At 41.0% G+C, this 17,660-nt stretch overlaps 1 protein-coding gene across 1 annotated transcript in view; it reads right to left on the reverse strand.

The window, feature by feature from the left end:
- The window catches only part of cntn3b (contactin 3b), a 69,577-nt gene that overhangs the window by 42,648 nt on the left and 9,269 nt on the right, over positions 1 to 17,660 (reverse strand). Inside the window, exon 2 of the mRNA XM_046342817.1 lies at positions 7,480 to 7,616. Within this exon, the coding sequence (XP_046198773.1) occupies positions 7,480 to 7,534 (55 nt within the window). The 5' untranslated portion in view covers positions 7,535 to 7,616. The remainder of the gene's footprint in view (positions 1 to 7,479; positions 7,617 to 17,660) is intronic.

Below are 17,660 nucleotides of genomic sequence, written 5' to 3' on the forward strand. Positions count from 1 at the left end.
AAAAAAATAATGCATCTCAGGAATCACATTAATAATTACTCCTGGTGCATTGTTCAATTATTTATCAATTTAAACATGTATTTTTAAAAGAAAACTCTCAGTTTTTGCCATAGCCCTCATTTGCCTTCAGACGATTTAAAGATGAGCTGTCAGAGGTGTCAGACTCGAAAACAATTGCTATCCATTGGAGCACTGCGATTGGTTGCCAAAACTTATGGGTGGGACTTAGCGACGGGTCAATCGAAGTGGCTACGAGGAAACATTACAGGAACGTTCTGCTAATGTAGATGGATATTTATGTTATATTCAAAACACTCATAAAAACAAGCAGGGAATATTCCTACAATGGTCTAATAAAGTTCCAGTGTGACGTTATGACATAATGATGTTCCAAAAATATTCCCTCAACATATTTCAGCAATTATGTCTGGATTCAATGAAATTGGTTCTGAGAAAACAGTGCAGGAATGTTCTTTTAATGTTCATGGAGACATCATCCAAAACATTCAAAACAACACGCAGTGAACATTTCTGCATAACTCTCATATGCACTACCGGTCAAAAGTTTTAGAACACCTATTCATTAAAGTTCCACATTGTAGAATAATAGTGAAGATAACAAAACTATGAAATAACAGATATGGAATCATGTAGTAACCAAAAAAGTGTTTATCAAATCAAAATATATGTTATATTTGAGATTCTTTAAATTGCCACCCTTTGCCTTGACAGCTTTGCACACTCTTAGCATTCTCTCAACTAGCTTAATGAGGTAGTCACCTGGAATGCATTTCCATTAGCAGGTGTGCCTTGTTAAAAGTTAATTTGTGGAATTTATTTCCTTCTCAATGCATTTGAGTCAATCAATTGTGTTGTGACAAGGTAGGGGAGGTATACAGAAGATAGCCCTTTTTGGTAAAATACCACGTCCATATTATGCCAAGAACAGCTCAAATAAGCAAAGAGAAATGACAGTCCATCATTACTTTAAGACATGAAGGTCAGTCAATCTGGAAAAATGTAATAACATTTTACGTTTCTTCAAGTGCAGTCGCAAAAACCATAAAACACTATGATGAAACTGGCTCTCATGAGGACCCCCACAGGAATGCTGCAGGGGATAAGTTCATTAGCGTTACCAGCCTCAGAAATTGCAGCCCAAAATAAGTGCCTCACATAGTTCAAGTAACAGACACATCTCAACATCAACTGTTCAGAGGAGACTGTGTGAAGCAATCCTTCATGGTCAAATTGTTGCAAAGAAACCCCTAGTAAAGTACACCAATAATAAGAAGAGACTTGCTAGGGCCAAGAAACACGAGCAATGGACATTAGACTAATGGAAATGTGTCTTTTGGTTTGGAGTCCAAATTGCAAATATTTGGTTCCAACCTCTGTGTCTTTGTGAGATGCGTTGTGGGTGAACGGATGATCTCCGCATGTGTATTTCCCACCGTAAATAAATCAAATTCAGCTAATGTTGATATCAATGCACTAATACCTACACTACATGACCAACGTATGTGAACACCTGCTCGTCGAACATCTTATTCCAAAATCATGGGCATGAGTTGGTCCTCCCTTTGCTGCTATAACAGCCTCCACTCTTCTGGCCACTCTTCTGAAAAAGCTTTCCACTAGATTTTGGATCATTGCTGCGGTGACATGCTGCCACAAGAGAATTAATGTTGTCGGGTGCTGATGATGAACGATTAGGCTTGGCTCTCAGTCGGTTTTCCAATTCATCCCAAATGTGTTCAATGGGGTTGAGGTCAGGGCTCTGTGCAGGCCAGTCAAGTTCTTCCCCAACAATCTCAACAAACATTTCTGTATGGACCTCGCTTTGTCCACGGGGGCATTGTCATGCTGAAACAGGAAAGAGCCTTCCCCAAACTGTTGCCACAAAGTAGGAAGCACAGAATCGTCTAGAATGTCATTGCTGTAGCGTTAAGATTTCCCTTCACTGAAACTAAGGGGCCTAACTTGAACCATGCAAAATAGCCCCAGACCATTATTCCTCCTCCACCAAACTTTACAGTGGCACTTTGCATTTGAGAAGGTAGCGTTCTCCTGGCATCCGCCAAACCCAAATTTGTTGGTTCGACTGCCAGATGGTGAAGCGTGTTTCATCACTCCAGGGAATGCTTTTCCAACTGTGGTGAGCTTTACACCTCTCCAGCCGACATTGCACATGGTGATCTTAAGCTTTTGTACGGCTGCTCGGCCATGGAAACCCATTTCATGAAGCTCCCGACAAACAGTTATTGTGCTGACGCTGCTTCCAGAGGGAGTTTGGAACTCGGTAGTGAGTGTTGCAACCGACAGATGATTTTTACGTGCTACAGTACTCGGCAGGCCTGTTCTGTGAGCTTGTGTGGTCTACCGTTTCGCGGCTGAGCTGTTGTTGCTCCTAGATGTTTCCACTTCATAATAACAGCACTTACAGTCGACCATGGAAGCTCTAGCAGGGCAGAAATTTCATGAACTAACTTGTTGGAAAGGTAGTATCCTATGATGGTGCCACGTTGAAAGTGACTGAAGACAGTAAGGCCATTCTACTGCCAATGTTTGTCTTTGGAGATTGCATGGCTGTGTGCTGGATTTTATGCACCTGTCAGTAACAGGTGTGGCCGGAAAAGCTAAATCCACTAATTTGAAGGGGTGGCCACATACTTTTATATATATAGTGTATAGCAACAAACAACAAACATTTCTGTGAGATTCTTATAAAGTTATATTGTAATGTTATGACATGACGTTCCAATAATGTTCTAAAAACATACTTTAACAATCATGGAAGTAGTTCTTAAAACATTGCTGCAACGATCCACTAATATTAATGTATAGTATTATACAAAGTTGCCAAACTTTGAAACAAATTTCAACCCTCTTAAATCATGATATTTTATAAGGGTATTGTTCAAACATAGTTTTACATTTTTTTAATACAAAAAGGAAGGTCATTAAGTAAGTGTTAACCTGCTATCTGCCATCTTCCAATCCAGTAGGCTGTGGATTCCACAAACTATGATTCGAAGTCCTTAAACTTAGATTCAAACTATGGCTTTATGTCTTTGTACATACTGTATGCACATCGATGTACATACATCTCACCACAATCTGTCAGGCAATAATTTGACATGATTTCTGAAATCAAGTAGTGAGAATATAAGGTAAAAACATTCCAACTTTACAGTGTGTCAGAAATAGAGAAAACAAATTCCTCAACAGTAAGATAGCACTAACACATCAAATAAATCTCCATGGACTATTCAAAACGGTTTTGAATACTTGTTGAGCCCCTTAAAGCACACACCTATTGTATACTGCATTATATGTACATTCAAAGTCTGCTTTGCTGTGGTTGTCTTACGAGAGAGAGAGAGAGAGAGAGAGAGAGAGAGAGAGAGAGAGAGAGAGAGAGAGAGAGAGAGAGAGAGAGAGAGAGAGAGAGAGAGAGAGAGAGAGAGAGAGAGAGAGAGAGAGAGAGAGAGTGGATTTCTGTCCCAATCCCAGGCGACCACAAGGGCATAACGAGCCAGTGTAGCAGGAGGTTTGTTCTAAAATGCAGGCGCAGTTCCATCCCAAGGATCCTGATAATGATCTCTGACATGTCATACACAGGAATAGGAATGGAATCGCAGATGTCCCTGGAGGTGCAAATGCAGTAGGCTGCTCAAGGGATGGCTGAAGGGCAACAGTAGCCTACCGTATCTGAAAAACTGCATTTTAATCAATTTAACCTTGTCACTATGAAATATAATACGGTTGCTTGCAAATACTGTGTGGGTGTCTCTATCACTTTCTTATCAACAGCAAAAGAGAAGATTAGATCTAGGCTAATGCAATGTAATGCAATACAGATTCTGTAGAATTGTGTAGTCAGTGCACAGTATGGTTCATTTCAGTTCATAACGTCAAGCAGAATCTAGAGAATATCCAAAGCACTTCAAAATGATGTAGGGAATACTGTAAGCATTAGATTTCCTACATTTCCATATGAGACAAAAGAGACAACATAGCGCACACACATCAGTGTAATACTGGCGGCTTCAAACTAGTGCTCTATTGAGAGGTATTGCAGTACTGTTGCCTAAAAGGTATACCACCCAGCAAACTGGGAACATTCCCAGAACATTAGCTAAGATTCTCATTAAGTTATAGTTAGGGTTGTATCTAACACTAGGATGACAACATTAAGAGAATGTTTTTCAGAACCAAATATTTGAATTAATATATATATATTTTTAAATTAAATATCCTTGGAATGTTCTCCTAACATTCATTAAACTGTTGTGCAGAACATCTGTAACAACAACCACAGAACATTACCCCAAAGTTCTCATTAGGTTTCCAGGTAATGTAATAACACAATGTACCAGTAATGTTTTCCCAGCAAACCAAAAATGGTTCTGTGAAAGTTCCCGGAACATTCCTTAGCTCACAGCAAATGTTCTCATAACATACCTGTATATAAAAGATTTGTCTGATGTTGTAAGAACGTTCCTAAAACACATTTAATCTGTTCTTTAAAGGTTCCCAGAATGCTTCATTAGTTTGTGGGAGCAGTTTTGTGAGATCGTTGTGGGGACAAAAGAAAATGTGAAATTAAGGCTCAGGTATACTCTACTAAAAGAGAGGATGTCTTTATTTCATCCAGATTTATAAATCTAGAAAGACATGTAGAATTTAGACTACCTGTAAAAAAATATATAAAAAACATTGTGTAAAAATGGGCTGTTCAACTTTTTAAAAACGCACCCGATATAATTCCTATTTTGAAGTTCTTGATATGGTCCTCCTGTCTTATTTTTCATGATCTGAAAAGCAAAAGTGAACCTAGATCAGTACTCATAGTCTATATATGGGCCTAGGGGTACGCAGCATATAAAGAGTGTGATGGTTAATAACCAAGTTACCAGTATTCCACTGGGTTAGTTATATCTAAGAATGCAGAAAAGGAAGCATGGAACTCCTGTGTGACCATACTGCCATGGCTATATATTGTCAACATATGAAGTGTAAAAAATATGGTTGTGTTTGGATGATTAAATGCTGTTCAAATGTCCTATGAATGAAATTAAAATGCCATGTGTCTCTACAATATAGTCTTCAAATGCAAATTACCGTTAAATCTGTAGAGAAACATAATGGGGATGTATTCCAATCTGCTTTTTTATGCTTTAATTTGCATACTGAGAATGTTGTGGTAATATTAGGTAAAACTTAAACGTAACATTTTCTAAGTGTACTTGTACTATTCTGTGTATATTGCATGAATATCAATGGAATATTACGTCCCCTCCCCAATTTTATGATATCCAATTGGTAGTTACAGTCTCGTCCGATAGCTGCATCTCCCGTACAGACTCGGAAGAGGTGAAGGTCGAAAGCCATGCGTCCTCCGAAATACGAACCCGCCAAGCTGCAGTGCTTCTTGACATAAGGCTTGCTTAACCCGGAAGTCAACCGCTCCAATGTGTAGGAGGAAACAACATACACCTGGCGACTGTGTCAGCCTGCATTGCGCACAGCCTGCCACAGGAGATGCTAGAGCGCGAAGGGACATGGACAACCCGGCTGGCCAAACCCTCCCTTAACCCGGAAGACACTGGGCCAATTGTGCGCAGCCTCAAGGGTCTCCCAGTCGTAGCTGGCTGCGACACAGCCTGGGATCAAACCAGGATCTGGAGTGATTTAGCTAGCACTGCGTAGCAGTGCGTTAGACCGCTGTGCCACTCGGGAGGCCCTGGAATATTAAGCTAAACCTAAAACAAACATGTTATGAACATCATAAAAATGGTCTTATTGAATTCTTACAACATTTTCCTGTACAACCTAACTTAAACATTGTATGAGTGTCATCACAACTGAGCATATTTTGTGTTTTGGAAACCTCTCTCATGTACTGTACCTACACTTTCCCCACAACCTAATCACAACCTAATTTCATGTTCTGGGAACCTTTAAAGAACTCAGGAAGGCTGTTCTGTCAACATTCTTGCAACATTAAAGGAATGTTTTCTGCACCCTGATACAAACATTATCTGAATGTCAGCACAACCAGACAGTTTTTGTGTTTTTGGGAACAAATCTGTTGTTATCGCCCCACAATGTTACCACAACCTAATGAAACATTCTGTGAGCAGTTAAAGAACAGACGAAATGTGTTCTGGGAACGTTTTTGTAATACCAGGTGAAATTTTTGCACCCCAAAATATTATCTCTTTTATACAATGGGTTACTAACATATTTATTCATACTATTTCATCCTTCCCCAAGATATAGTCCCGACACAAATCTAGGGTTGCAACACAAGCTGGCTGGTCACTCGTTCTTTCTGTTCGGTTGCCAGAGAAGCGACCTAGTCGTTCTGTCTTTTTGTTCTACATCTATGGATGTAGGGTCGTTGGTTCTAAAAGTTCCATTGCAATACTAGCTGGCATGCAACTGGACAGTTTTTGTGTTTTGGGAACATATATTATGTGATGTTCTCACAATTTTCCCACCGGACTGTTCCCACAACCTAATTAGACATTCTGGGAACCTTTAAAAGAGCAGATCATCCGTGTTCTGGGAACATTCCTGTAACATCAGTTGAATGTTTTTGTACACTAACAAAACATTGTACAATCATCCACGCAACTGGACAGTTTTTGTGTTATGGGAACATCTTTTGTGATGTCCATACATTGTTCGCACCAGACTTTACCCAAAACTTAATGAAACATTCTGGGACACTTTAAAGAACAGATGAAATGTGTTTTAGTAACGTTCTTGCAACACCAGGCAAATGTTTTATAGGTCAAAAAGGCTCCTTAGCCGCTTCTACTCCCAAACCTAAGACTGCTGAACAATTAATCAAATGGACACCCGGACTATTTACATTGACCTCTGCTGCTACTCACTGTTTATTATCTATGCATAGTCACTTTACACCTACCTACATGTACATATTACCTCGACTAACCTGTACCCCCGCACATTGACTCGGTACCAGTTCCCCCTGTATGTAGCCCTTTTCTTGTTATTTTATTGTGTTACTATTTTTTTTACTTTAGTTTATTTAGCAAATACTTTCTTAACTCTATTTCTTGAACTGCATTGTTGGTTAAGGGCTTGTGAGCAAGCATTTCACCGTAAGGTCTACACCTGTTGTATTCGGCGTGCGACAAATGCAATTTAATTTGATTTTATACAAACATACTACAATCATCACCACAACTGGACAGTATTTGTGTTATGAGAACTTTTGCCACGACCTAACAAATGTTCTGGGAACTTTCACAGAACCGATTTTGGTTTGCTGAGCAGTTTCTCGTTTGTAACAAAGAGAGCATTTAGGCCTAGTAACATTGTTACATGCACAATGTTAATGTAAACATAAATCATCCTTCGAATGAAAAGTCATATTGGAGCTTGTAGAATTATAATAGTAAATACCTCTTCCTGAATAAAATGTGTTGTAAAACATCTTACCTGCAAGGCAACCAATGATTGATAGCAGCACAAGTTGTTTCCATAGTAACATCATCTTCCGTTGCCAAGGGCAAATAAGACTCTCATCCAATTGCTTGTGAATGGAATGTTCTCCCCTGAATACGAGAATCTTTGATCTGAGGGGAAAGTAATTAAACAAATAAGTAAAATAAGATATTTTGAGCCAAATATTACAAGCATTCAACATCAATATATGATTACAGTATTACAACAGTTTCACTATTCATGTTCTTTCACAGTTTTTAGAAGGCTTGAAGTAAAAATGAAAATAAAAAAACTCTGAAAGCAATGTAAATGAAATCCACTCACGAGACAACACATGCATATGATTTCAGCCATTAGGCAACGGTTGATTAATTATTTTATGAATTATACTGTATGCCTTTTGATGACTGCATGATGCCTAAATGTAATGGAATATAAAGCTGTTGACACATTGGGGGTAAATAAGGACATAGAGTGCATAAAATATATATATATATACACTAACTGTTCAAAAGTTTGGAGTAACTTAGAAATGTCCTTGTTTTTGAAAGAAAAGCACATTTTTGGTCCATTAAAATAACATCAAATTGATCAGAAATACAGTGTAGACATTGTTAATACTGTAAATTACTATTGTAGCTGGAACCGGTTGATTTTTAATGGAATATCTACATAAACGTACAGAGGCCCATTAACAGCAACCATCACTCCAATGGCACGTTAAGTTAGCTAATCCAAGTTGATCATTTTAAAAGGCTAATTGATCATTAGAAAACCCTTTTGCAATTATGTTAGCACAGCTGAAAACTATTGTCCTGATTAAAGAAGTAATACAACTGGCCTTCTTTAGATTAATTGAGTATCTGTAGCATCAGCATTTGTGGGTTCGAATACAGGCTCAAAATGGCCAGAAACAAAGAACTTTCTTCTGAAACTCGTCAGTCTATTCTTGTTCTGACAAATGAAGGCTATTCCAAGAGAGAAATTGCCAAGAAACTGAAGATCTCATACAACTCTGTGTACTACTCTCTTCACAGAACAGAGCAAACTGTCTCTAACCAGAATAGAAAGAGGAGTGGGAGGCCCCGGTGCGCAACTGAGCAAGAGGACAAGTACATTAGAGTGTCTAGTTTGAGAAACAAGTGCCTCACAAGTCCTCAACTGGCAGCTTCATTAAATAGTACCCACAAAACACCAGTCTCAAGGTCAACAGTGAAGAGGCGACTCCAGGATGATGGACTTCTAGGCAGATTTCCTCTGTCCAGTGTCTGTGTTCTTTTGCTCAACTTAATCTTTTATTTTTATTGGCCAGTCTGAGATATGGCTTTTTCTTTGCAACTCTACCTAGAAGGTCAGCATCCCAGAGTAGCCTCATCACTGTTGACGTTGAGACTGTTTTTTTGCAGTTGCTATTTAATGAAGCTGCCAGTTGAGGACTTGTGAGGCGTCTGTTTCTCAAACTAGACACTCTTGCTCAGTTGTACACATTTCAATACCAGGTATAGATGCAAAGCCAGTGATCACTATTCCATCATCTGTGACAATGTCAAATGTTCACCATAAAACCTGGTCCAGACAAACTCTTAGGAAGATACTACATATCAAACATGGAAGAAGTTTAAATATTATTCAGCTGCAATGACTCACAGGTTCCCAACAGTACCTAATTCTATGGAACTACATATTGGACAATGTTATGGAATAGTGACACAAATAATTGCTAAGTGAGCTTGTTTTTTCATTACCAAACCATCATAGTAAATGTCCTGTCAACCTGAGCAACAATCACAAATCTGCTACATCGGAGGAAAGAGGCGGTTTCGAAATAATTGACCTCAAAAGCTACTTTCCTATTAATAGGAACTGGCAGACAACCTAAATACATTTAGCAGTATACTAATATATAGCCTAATGTGCAGCACAATGCCCATACAATGAGAAAAGCTTAGAGTGCCTTCAGAAAGTATTCATACCCCTTGACTTATTGCACATTTTGTTGTTTTACAGCTTGAATTCAAAATTGATTCAATGGGTTCTCACCCATCTACACACAATATCCCATAATGACAAAGTGAAAAAATGATTTTAGAAGTGTTTGCAAATGTATTGAAAAATTAAATACAGAAATATATATTCACACCCCTGAGTCAATACTTTGTAGAAGCACCTTTGGAAGTGAACACAGCTGTGAGTCTTTCTGGGTAAGTCTCTAAGAGCTTTCCACACCTGGATCGTGCAATATTTGCCCATTATTCTTTTCAACATTCTGCAACCTCTGTCAAATTGGTTGTTGATCATTTCTAGACAACCATTTTCAGGTCTTGCTGTCGATTTTCATGTAGATTTAAATCAAAATTGTAACTCGACCACTCAGGAACATTCACTGTCTTCTTGGTAAGCAACTCCAGTGTAGATTTGGCCTTCTGTTTTAGGTTGTCCTGCTGAAAGGTGGATTTGTCTCCCAGTGTCTGGTGGAAAGCAGTCTGAACCAGGTTTTCCTCTAGGATATTGCCCGTACTTAGCTCCATTCTGTTTATATTTTTATCCTGAAAAACTCCCCAGTCCTTAACGATTACAAGCATACCCATAGCTGTACCAATAGCTGCCATTCTTTGTGAGGCATTGGAAAATATCCCTGGTCTTTGTGCTTGAATCTGTGTTTGAGATTCCTGCCTCGACTAAGGAACCTTACAGATTGTATTTGTGGGGTACATATAGCACTGGGCGATATGGACCAAATATCATATCCCTGTATTTTTATTTGGAATGGATGCTGTGACAGTATATTACGGTATTTTATGTTTTTTAATAATACAAGTAATACATTTGCTTCATGAGTAGTGTGTGACCCTATAGGGTGGCAACACATACATGCTAAGTGATTTCAATGAGTATTTCTCCATTCTGATTGTTTTATACCATTCAAATCAAATGTAACAAAATATTATCATATGTATTTTCATCAATTTCTGCATGTCCTGCACTCCTCCGAGATCATTTCCACACGGCCACGTAGGGCTACATGACATGGGCAAACAAGTTAGGCCTTATTTTTTTATCAAATTCTGATTTGACTTGCGATTTCGAGAAAAACACTTGGCTGAACTGTTGGAATCATGCAAATATAATGATAATTCTAATTATTCAGTTAGAATATAATAGTGGGCACTTTGAATACAGTGTTGTTTGACATGACAAAGAACGCAAATGCCAGGGAGGAGTTATTGTGACAGGGTAAGAACCTAAGTGTTGATAAGTGATTCCTAGGTGACTCTCATCTTTGGCTACACTGAATGTAGCTAACACAGTTTTAGTTATCTGTTATTTTACCAGGTAAGTTTACTGAGAACACATTCTCATTTACAGCAACAACCTAGAGAATAGTTACAGGGGAGAGGACAGGGGAGCCAATTGGAAGTTGGGGATGATTAGGTGTCCATGATATGAGGGCCAGACTGAGAATTTATCCAGGACACCGGGGTTACTCTTTACATTTTTATTTTTAGTATTTTTATTGAATATCCGAAACAGACAATATACTTGCAGTGAAGCCGCTCAACAACTCCACCCCACCAGTCATCCAACAGATTCCCATTCAGAGCGACACACAGAAGCATCCAGGGTCAATGCCCTTCTCAAGGGCACATTGACAGATATCCCACCAGACCAAAAAAACGTGAACCCGAACCCTCCAAGATCCCACCACAGTTCCTCAATAGCTGTCCCTCAACCATCCGAGACCCCTCCAACAGTACCCCACAAGAAGAAAAGATATATACAATTCCATTCCCCACCCCCAAGAACCCCAAATGCACCAACAACCAAGAAATTGAACTAAAGAGGAAAAATAAAAAGACAAATGAAAAACAGCAAACAACGCAAAAAACAACAAAAACAACAAAAACACAAAGGACATCAAGGACAACTAAAATCATAACAGCAATGCCAACTGTATATGTTTGAGTGCATGTCTGGCACTATTCCATGTGTGTGTCCATGTATGCATGTATTTGACTGAGACTGTGTGTATATATGCACATTTTCAAACATATTTCCCATAAATAAAGGTATTTTATTAACCAGAACATTTGAGTTCATCCATAATATTTGTTCTATCTTTTCAGGGGGATGAATGTGAAATTGTTTGAAAATGACAGATACTTTATTTAAACTATCATTCTCCATTAATCGAAAATGAAACATGACAATCTACACAAAGGCAAAAAGGCCAGTTTTAAACAAAGGATGAGCTTTTCTTAGCAATCTACTTGAGAACCATATAGGGATCAAGTAAACTTTTGAATAAGTGAAGCTATTAGAGAGAGGTTTAGTGCTTTTATATTTAATAATCTCGAACCCACCCAAGTCATATTCATTATATAAACTCAGCAAAAAAAGAAACGTCTTCTCACTGTCAACTCTGTTTATTTCCAGCAAACTTAACATGTGTAAATATTTGTATGAACATAACAAGATTCAACAACTGAGACATAAACTGAACATGTTCCACAGACATGTGACTAACAGAAATGGAATAATGTGTCCCTGAACAAAGGGGGGAGTCAAAATCAAAAGTAACAGTCAGTATCTGGTGTGGCCACCAGCTGCATTAAGTACTGCAGTGCATCTCCTCCTCATGGACTGCACCAGATTTGCCAGTTATTGCTGTGAGATGTTACCCCTCTCTTCCACCAAGCCACCTGCAAGTTCCCGTACATTTCTGGGGGGAATGGCCCTAATCCGCACCCTCCGATCCAACAGGTCCCAGACGTGCTCAATGCGATTGAGAACCGGGCTCTTCGCTGGCCATGGCAGAACACTGACATTCCTGTCTTGCAGGAAATCACACACAGACCGAGCAGTATGGCTGGATGACCATGCAGGAAGGGTACCACATGAGGGAGGGGGATGTCTTTCCTGTAACTCACAGCATTGAGATTGCCTGCAATGACACCAAGCTCTGTCGGATGATGCCGTGACACACTGCCCCAGACCATGACGGACCCTCCACCTCCAAATCGATCCCGCTCCGGAGTACAGGCCTCGGTGTAATGCTAATTCCTTCGACGATAAACAAAGAGACAAAACCTTGACTCATCAGTGAAGAGCACTTTTTGCCAGTCCTGTCTGATCCAGCAACGATGGGTTTGTGCCCATAGGCAACCGTTGTTGCCAGTGATGTCTGGTGAGGACCTGCCTTACAACAGGCCTACAAGCCCTCAGTCCAGGCTCTCTCAGCCTATTGCGGACAATCTGAGCACTAATGGAGAGATTGTGTGTTCCTGGTGTAACTCCGGCAATTGTTGTTGCCATCCTGTACCTGTCCTGCAGATGTGATGTTCGGATGTACCAATCCTGTGCAGATGTTGTTACACATGGTCTGCCACTGTGAGGACAATCGCTGTCTGGCATGTCTCCCTGTAGCGCTATCTTAGGCTTCTCACAGTACGGACATTGCAATTTATTACCCTGGCCACATTTGCAGTCCTCTTGCCTCCTTGCAGCATGCCTAAGGCACGTTCAGGCAGATGAGCAGGGACTCTGGGCATCTTCATTTTGGTGTTTTTCAGAGTCAGTAGAAAAGCCTCTTTAGTGTCCTAAGTTTTCAGAACTGTGACCTTAATTTCCTACCGTCTGTAAGCTGTTAGTGTTTTAATGACTGTTCCACAAGTGCATGTTCATTAATTGTTTATGATTAATTGACAAGCATGGGAAACAGTGTTTAAAAACATTACAATTAGGATCTGCGAAGTTATTTGGATTTTTACGAAAATATATTTGAAAGACAGGGTCCTGAAAAAGGGTTTAGATAGGCACGCTATATTTTGTCTGGTTTAGCATCCCAGATAAAGCAAAATATTTTTAGCTCATATAATTTGGAAAATGAATCATCAGAAGTAGGCAGCACCATAAGTAAGTGAGTAAACTGAGATTTGACTAAGGGGTGAATAAGGGCAATTTTTCCATAAATAGACAGTTATTTACCTCTCTATGGTTGCAGGAGTTTTCTATTGAAATTAATTGTGGAGAGCTTATTTATATATTTTGTGATATGAATACCAAGTATGTCTACTTCACCATCAGCCCATTGTAAAGGTAAACTGCAGGGTAATGTAAAAGTTGTATTTTTTAAAGATCCAATTTGTAATATTGTATCATCATTATGTTTTTTTTCTCCAGAAAGTACAGAAGAGTTATCTAGATCTTCAATGAGACATTGCAGGGATCTAGCTTGTGGACTTAATATAAAACTTGAGTCATCGGCATACATGGACACCTTTGTTTTTATGCCTTGGATTTCTAATCCTCTAATATTGTTATTGGATCTGATTTTAATAGTTTGCATTTCATTGGCCATAACAAATTGATATGGTGACAGCAGACACCCTTGCTTAACTCCTCTTGACAATTGAAAATTTTAGTAGTAACCGTTATTTACCATTTTTCACCTGGGGTTGCTATACATTATTTTTTACCCATTTTATAAGAGAATCACCGAAATTGAAAAACAACGCAGGCATTTATAAATAAAATCCAGTCTTACATCATTACATTTACATTTAAGTCATTTAGCAGACGCTCTTATCCAGAGCGACTTACAAATTGGTGCATTCACCTTATGACATCCAGTGGAACAGCCACTTTACAATAGTGCATCTAAATATTTTAAGGGGGGTGAGAAGGATTACTTTATCCTATCCTAAGTATTCCTTAAAGAGGTGGGGTTTCAGGTGTCTCCGGAAGGTGGTGATTGACTCCGCTGTCCTGGCGTCGTGAGGGAGTTTGTTCCACCATTGGGGAGCCAGAGCAGCGAACAGTTTTGACTGGGCTGAGCGGGAACTGTACTTCCTCAGTGGTAGGGAGACGAGCAGGCCAGAGGTGGATGAACGCAGTGCCCTTATTTGGGTGTAGGGCCTGATCAGAGCCTGGAGGTACTGAGGTGCCGTTCCCCTCACAGCTCCGTAGGCAAGCACCATGGTCTTGTAGCGTATGCGAGCTTCAACTGGAAGCCAGTGGAGAGAGCGGAGGAGCGGGGTGACGTGAGAGAACTTGGGAAGGTTGAACACTAGACGGGCTGCGGCGTTCTGAATGAGTTGTAGGGGTTTAATGGCACAGGCAGGGAGCCCAGCCAACAGCGAGTTGCAGTAATCCAGACGGGAGATGACAAGTGCCTGGATTAGGACCTGCGCCGCTTCCTGTGTGAGGCAGGGTCGTACTCTGCGGATGTTGTAGAGCATGAACCTACAGGAACGGGCCACCGCCTTGATGTTAGTTGAGAACGACAGGGTGTTGTCCAGGATCACACCAAGGTTCTTAGCGCTCTGGGAGGAGGACACAATGGAGTTGTCAACCGTGATGGCGAGATCATGGAACGGGCAGTCCTTCCCCGGGAGGAAGAGCAGCTCCGTCTTGCCGAAGTTCAGCTTGAGGTGGTGATCCGTCATCCACACTGATATGTCTGCCAGACATGCAGAGATGCGATTCGCCACCTGGTCATCAGAAGGGGGAAAGGAGAAGATTCATTGTGTGTCGTCTGCATAGCAATGATAGGAGAGACCATGTGAGGTTATGACAGAGCCAAGTGACTTGGTGTATAGCGAGAATAGGAGAGGGCCTAGAACAGAGCCCTGGGGGACACCAGTGGTGAGAGCGCGTGGTGAGGATCATCAAATGCCTTTTCGAAATCCGCTATAAATACCAGGCTTGGCTTCTTAGATGTTTCATGATGTTCAATTATTTCTAGTAGTTGTCATATATTATATCTAATGAATCGTCCATGTAAAAAAATCTGTTTGATCAAGATGAACAATACCTGGTAAAACTGTTTTAATTCTGAGTGTTACGCATTTTGCAGGTATTTTTGCCTCACAACATTGAAGTGTAAGGGGCCTCCAGTTTTTTTTAGATAGTCTGGATCTTTATATTTGCCATCTGGGTCTTGTTTTAATAGTGAAATCAGACCTTCCTGCTGAGTACCCGACAGACTACCATTTCTATAGGAGTAGTTAAAACAATCTAACAATAGAGCTTTTAGTATATCAAAAAGGCTTGATATACCTGCCTAAAATATTTAGCTTCCTCTTTTAAAATATAATTCAGAGAATCATAAATGACTCCGTTTTCAGTAACGAGTTTCTGCAAATGAATTTTGTTAGTGTTCCTGTATTGGAGATTCAGAAATATTTTTTTGCCTTTTTCTCCATATTCCATCCAGTTTGCTTTATTTTTGCAATAGATTACATTAGATCGTTCTTGAATAAGTTCCTCAAGTTCTTTTTCCTCGAATTTATTTTGTATCTCCGTAGGATCGTTTTTATTGCTATCTACCTGTACTATTAGTTCATGTATTTTCCTTGTTAGTCTTGTCTCTTTAGCCAGAAACTGCTTTTTTATTATTGATGGATATTGAATGACCTCTGAAGGTACATTTAAAGGTATCCCAAACAATGAGTGGATTTGCAGAACCTATTTTATAGTGGAAAAATTCAGTTATAAATTATTTTGTCTTAGTTAAAAATAAGTTGTCCTCCAGTAAACTTTGATTATATTATATTATCATCTTTACTAGATGCTGTTCTTCCACTAACCTCATTGCAACTCCCCTCCAAGTCTCCGACCACTACCTTGTATCCTTTTCCCTCTCGCTCTCATCCAACACTTCCCACACTGCCCCTACTCGGATGGTATCGCGCCGTCCCAACCTTCGCTCTCTCTCCCCCGCTACTCTCTCCTCTTCCATCCTATCATCTCTTCCCTCTGCTCAAACCTTCTCCAACCTATCTCCTGATTCTGCCTCCTCAACCCTCCTCTCCTCCCTTTCTGCATCCTTTGACTCTCTATGTCCCCTATCTTCCAGGCCGGCTCGGTCCTCCCTCCCGCTCCGTGGCTTGACGACTCAATGCGAGCTCACAGAACAGGGCTCCGGAAGGCCGAGCGGAAATGGAGGAAAACTCGCCTCCCTGCGGACCTGGCATCCTTTCACTCCCTCCTCTCTACATTTTCCTCCTCTGTCTCTGCTGCTAAAGCCACTTTCTACCACTCTAAATTCCAAGCATCTGCCTCTAACCCTAGGAAGCTCTTTGCCACATTCTCCTCCCTCCTGAATCCTCCTCCCCCTCCCCCCTCCTCCCTCTCTGCAGATGACTTCGTCAACCATTTTGAAAAGAAGATCGACGACATCCGATCCTCGTTTGCTAAGTCAAACAACACCGCTGGTTCTGCTCACACTGCCCTACCCTGTGCTCTGACCTCTTTCTCCCCTCTCTCTCCAGATGAAATCTCGCGTCTTGTGACGGCCGGCCGCCCAACAACCTGCCCGCTCGACCCTATCCCCTCCTCTCTTCTCCAGACCATTTCCGGAGACCTTCTCCCTTACCTCACCTCGCTCATCAACTTATCCCTGACCGCTGGCTACGTCCCTTCCGTCTTCAAGAGAGCGAGAGTTGCACCCCTTCTGAAAAAACCTACACTCGATCCCTCCGATGTCAACAACTACAGACCAGTATCCCTTCTTTCTTTTCTCTCCAAAACTCTTGAACGTGCCGTCCTTGGTCAGCTCTCCCGCTATCTCTCTCAGAATGACCTTCTTGATCCAAATCAGTCAGGTTTCAAGACTAGTCATTCAACTGAGACTGCTCTTCTCTGTATCACGGAGGCGCTCCGCACCGCTAAAGCTAACTCTCTCTCCTCTGCTCTCATCCTTCTAGACCTATCGGCTGCCTTCGATACTGTGAACCATCAGATCCTCCTCTCCACCCTCTCCGAGTTGGGCATCTCCGGCGCGGCCCACGCTTGGATTGCGTCCTACCTGACAGGTCGCTCCTACCAGGTGGCGTGGCGAGAATCTGTCTCCTCACCACGCGCTCTCACCACTGGTGTCCCCCAGGGCTCTGTTCTAGGCCCTCTCCTATTCTCGCTATACACCAAGTCACTTGGCTCTGTCATAACCTCACATGGTCTCTCCTATCATTGCTATGCAGACGACACACAATGAATCTTCTCCTTTCCCCCTTCTGATGACCAGGTGGCGAATCGCATCTCTGCATGTCTGGCAGACATATCAGTGTGGATGACGGATCACCACCTCAAGCTGAACTTCGGCAAGACGGAGCTGCTCTTCCTCCCAGGGAAGGACTGCCCGTTCCATGATCTCGCCATCACGGTTGACAACTCCA

The sequence above is a fragment of the Oncorhynchus gorbuscha genome, linkage group LG03 (assembly GCF_021184085.1).
Source record: "Oncorhynchus gorbuscha isolate QuinsamMale2020 ecotype Even-year linkage group LG03, OgorEven_v1.0, whole genome shotgun sequence".
Taxonomy (NCBI): domain Eukaryota; kingdom Metazoa; phylum Chordata; class Actinopteri; order Salmoniformes; family Salmonidae; genus Oncorhynchus; species Oncorhynchus gorbuscha.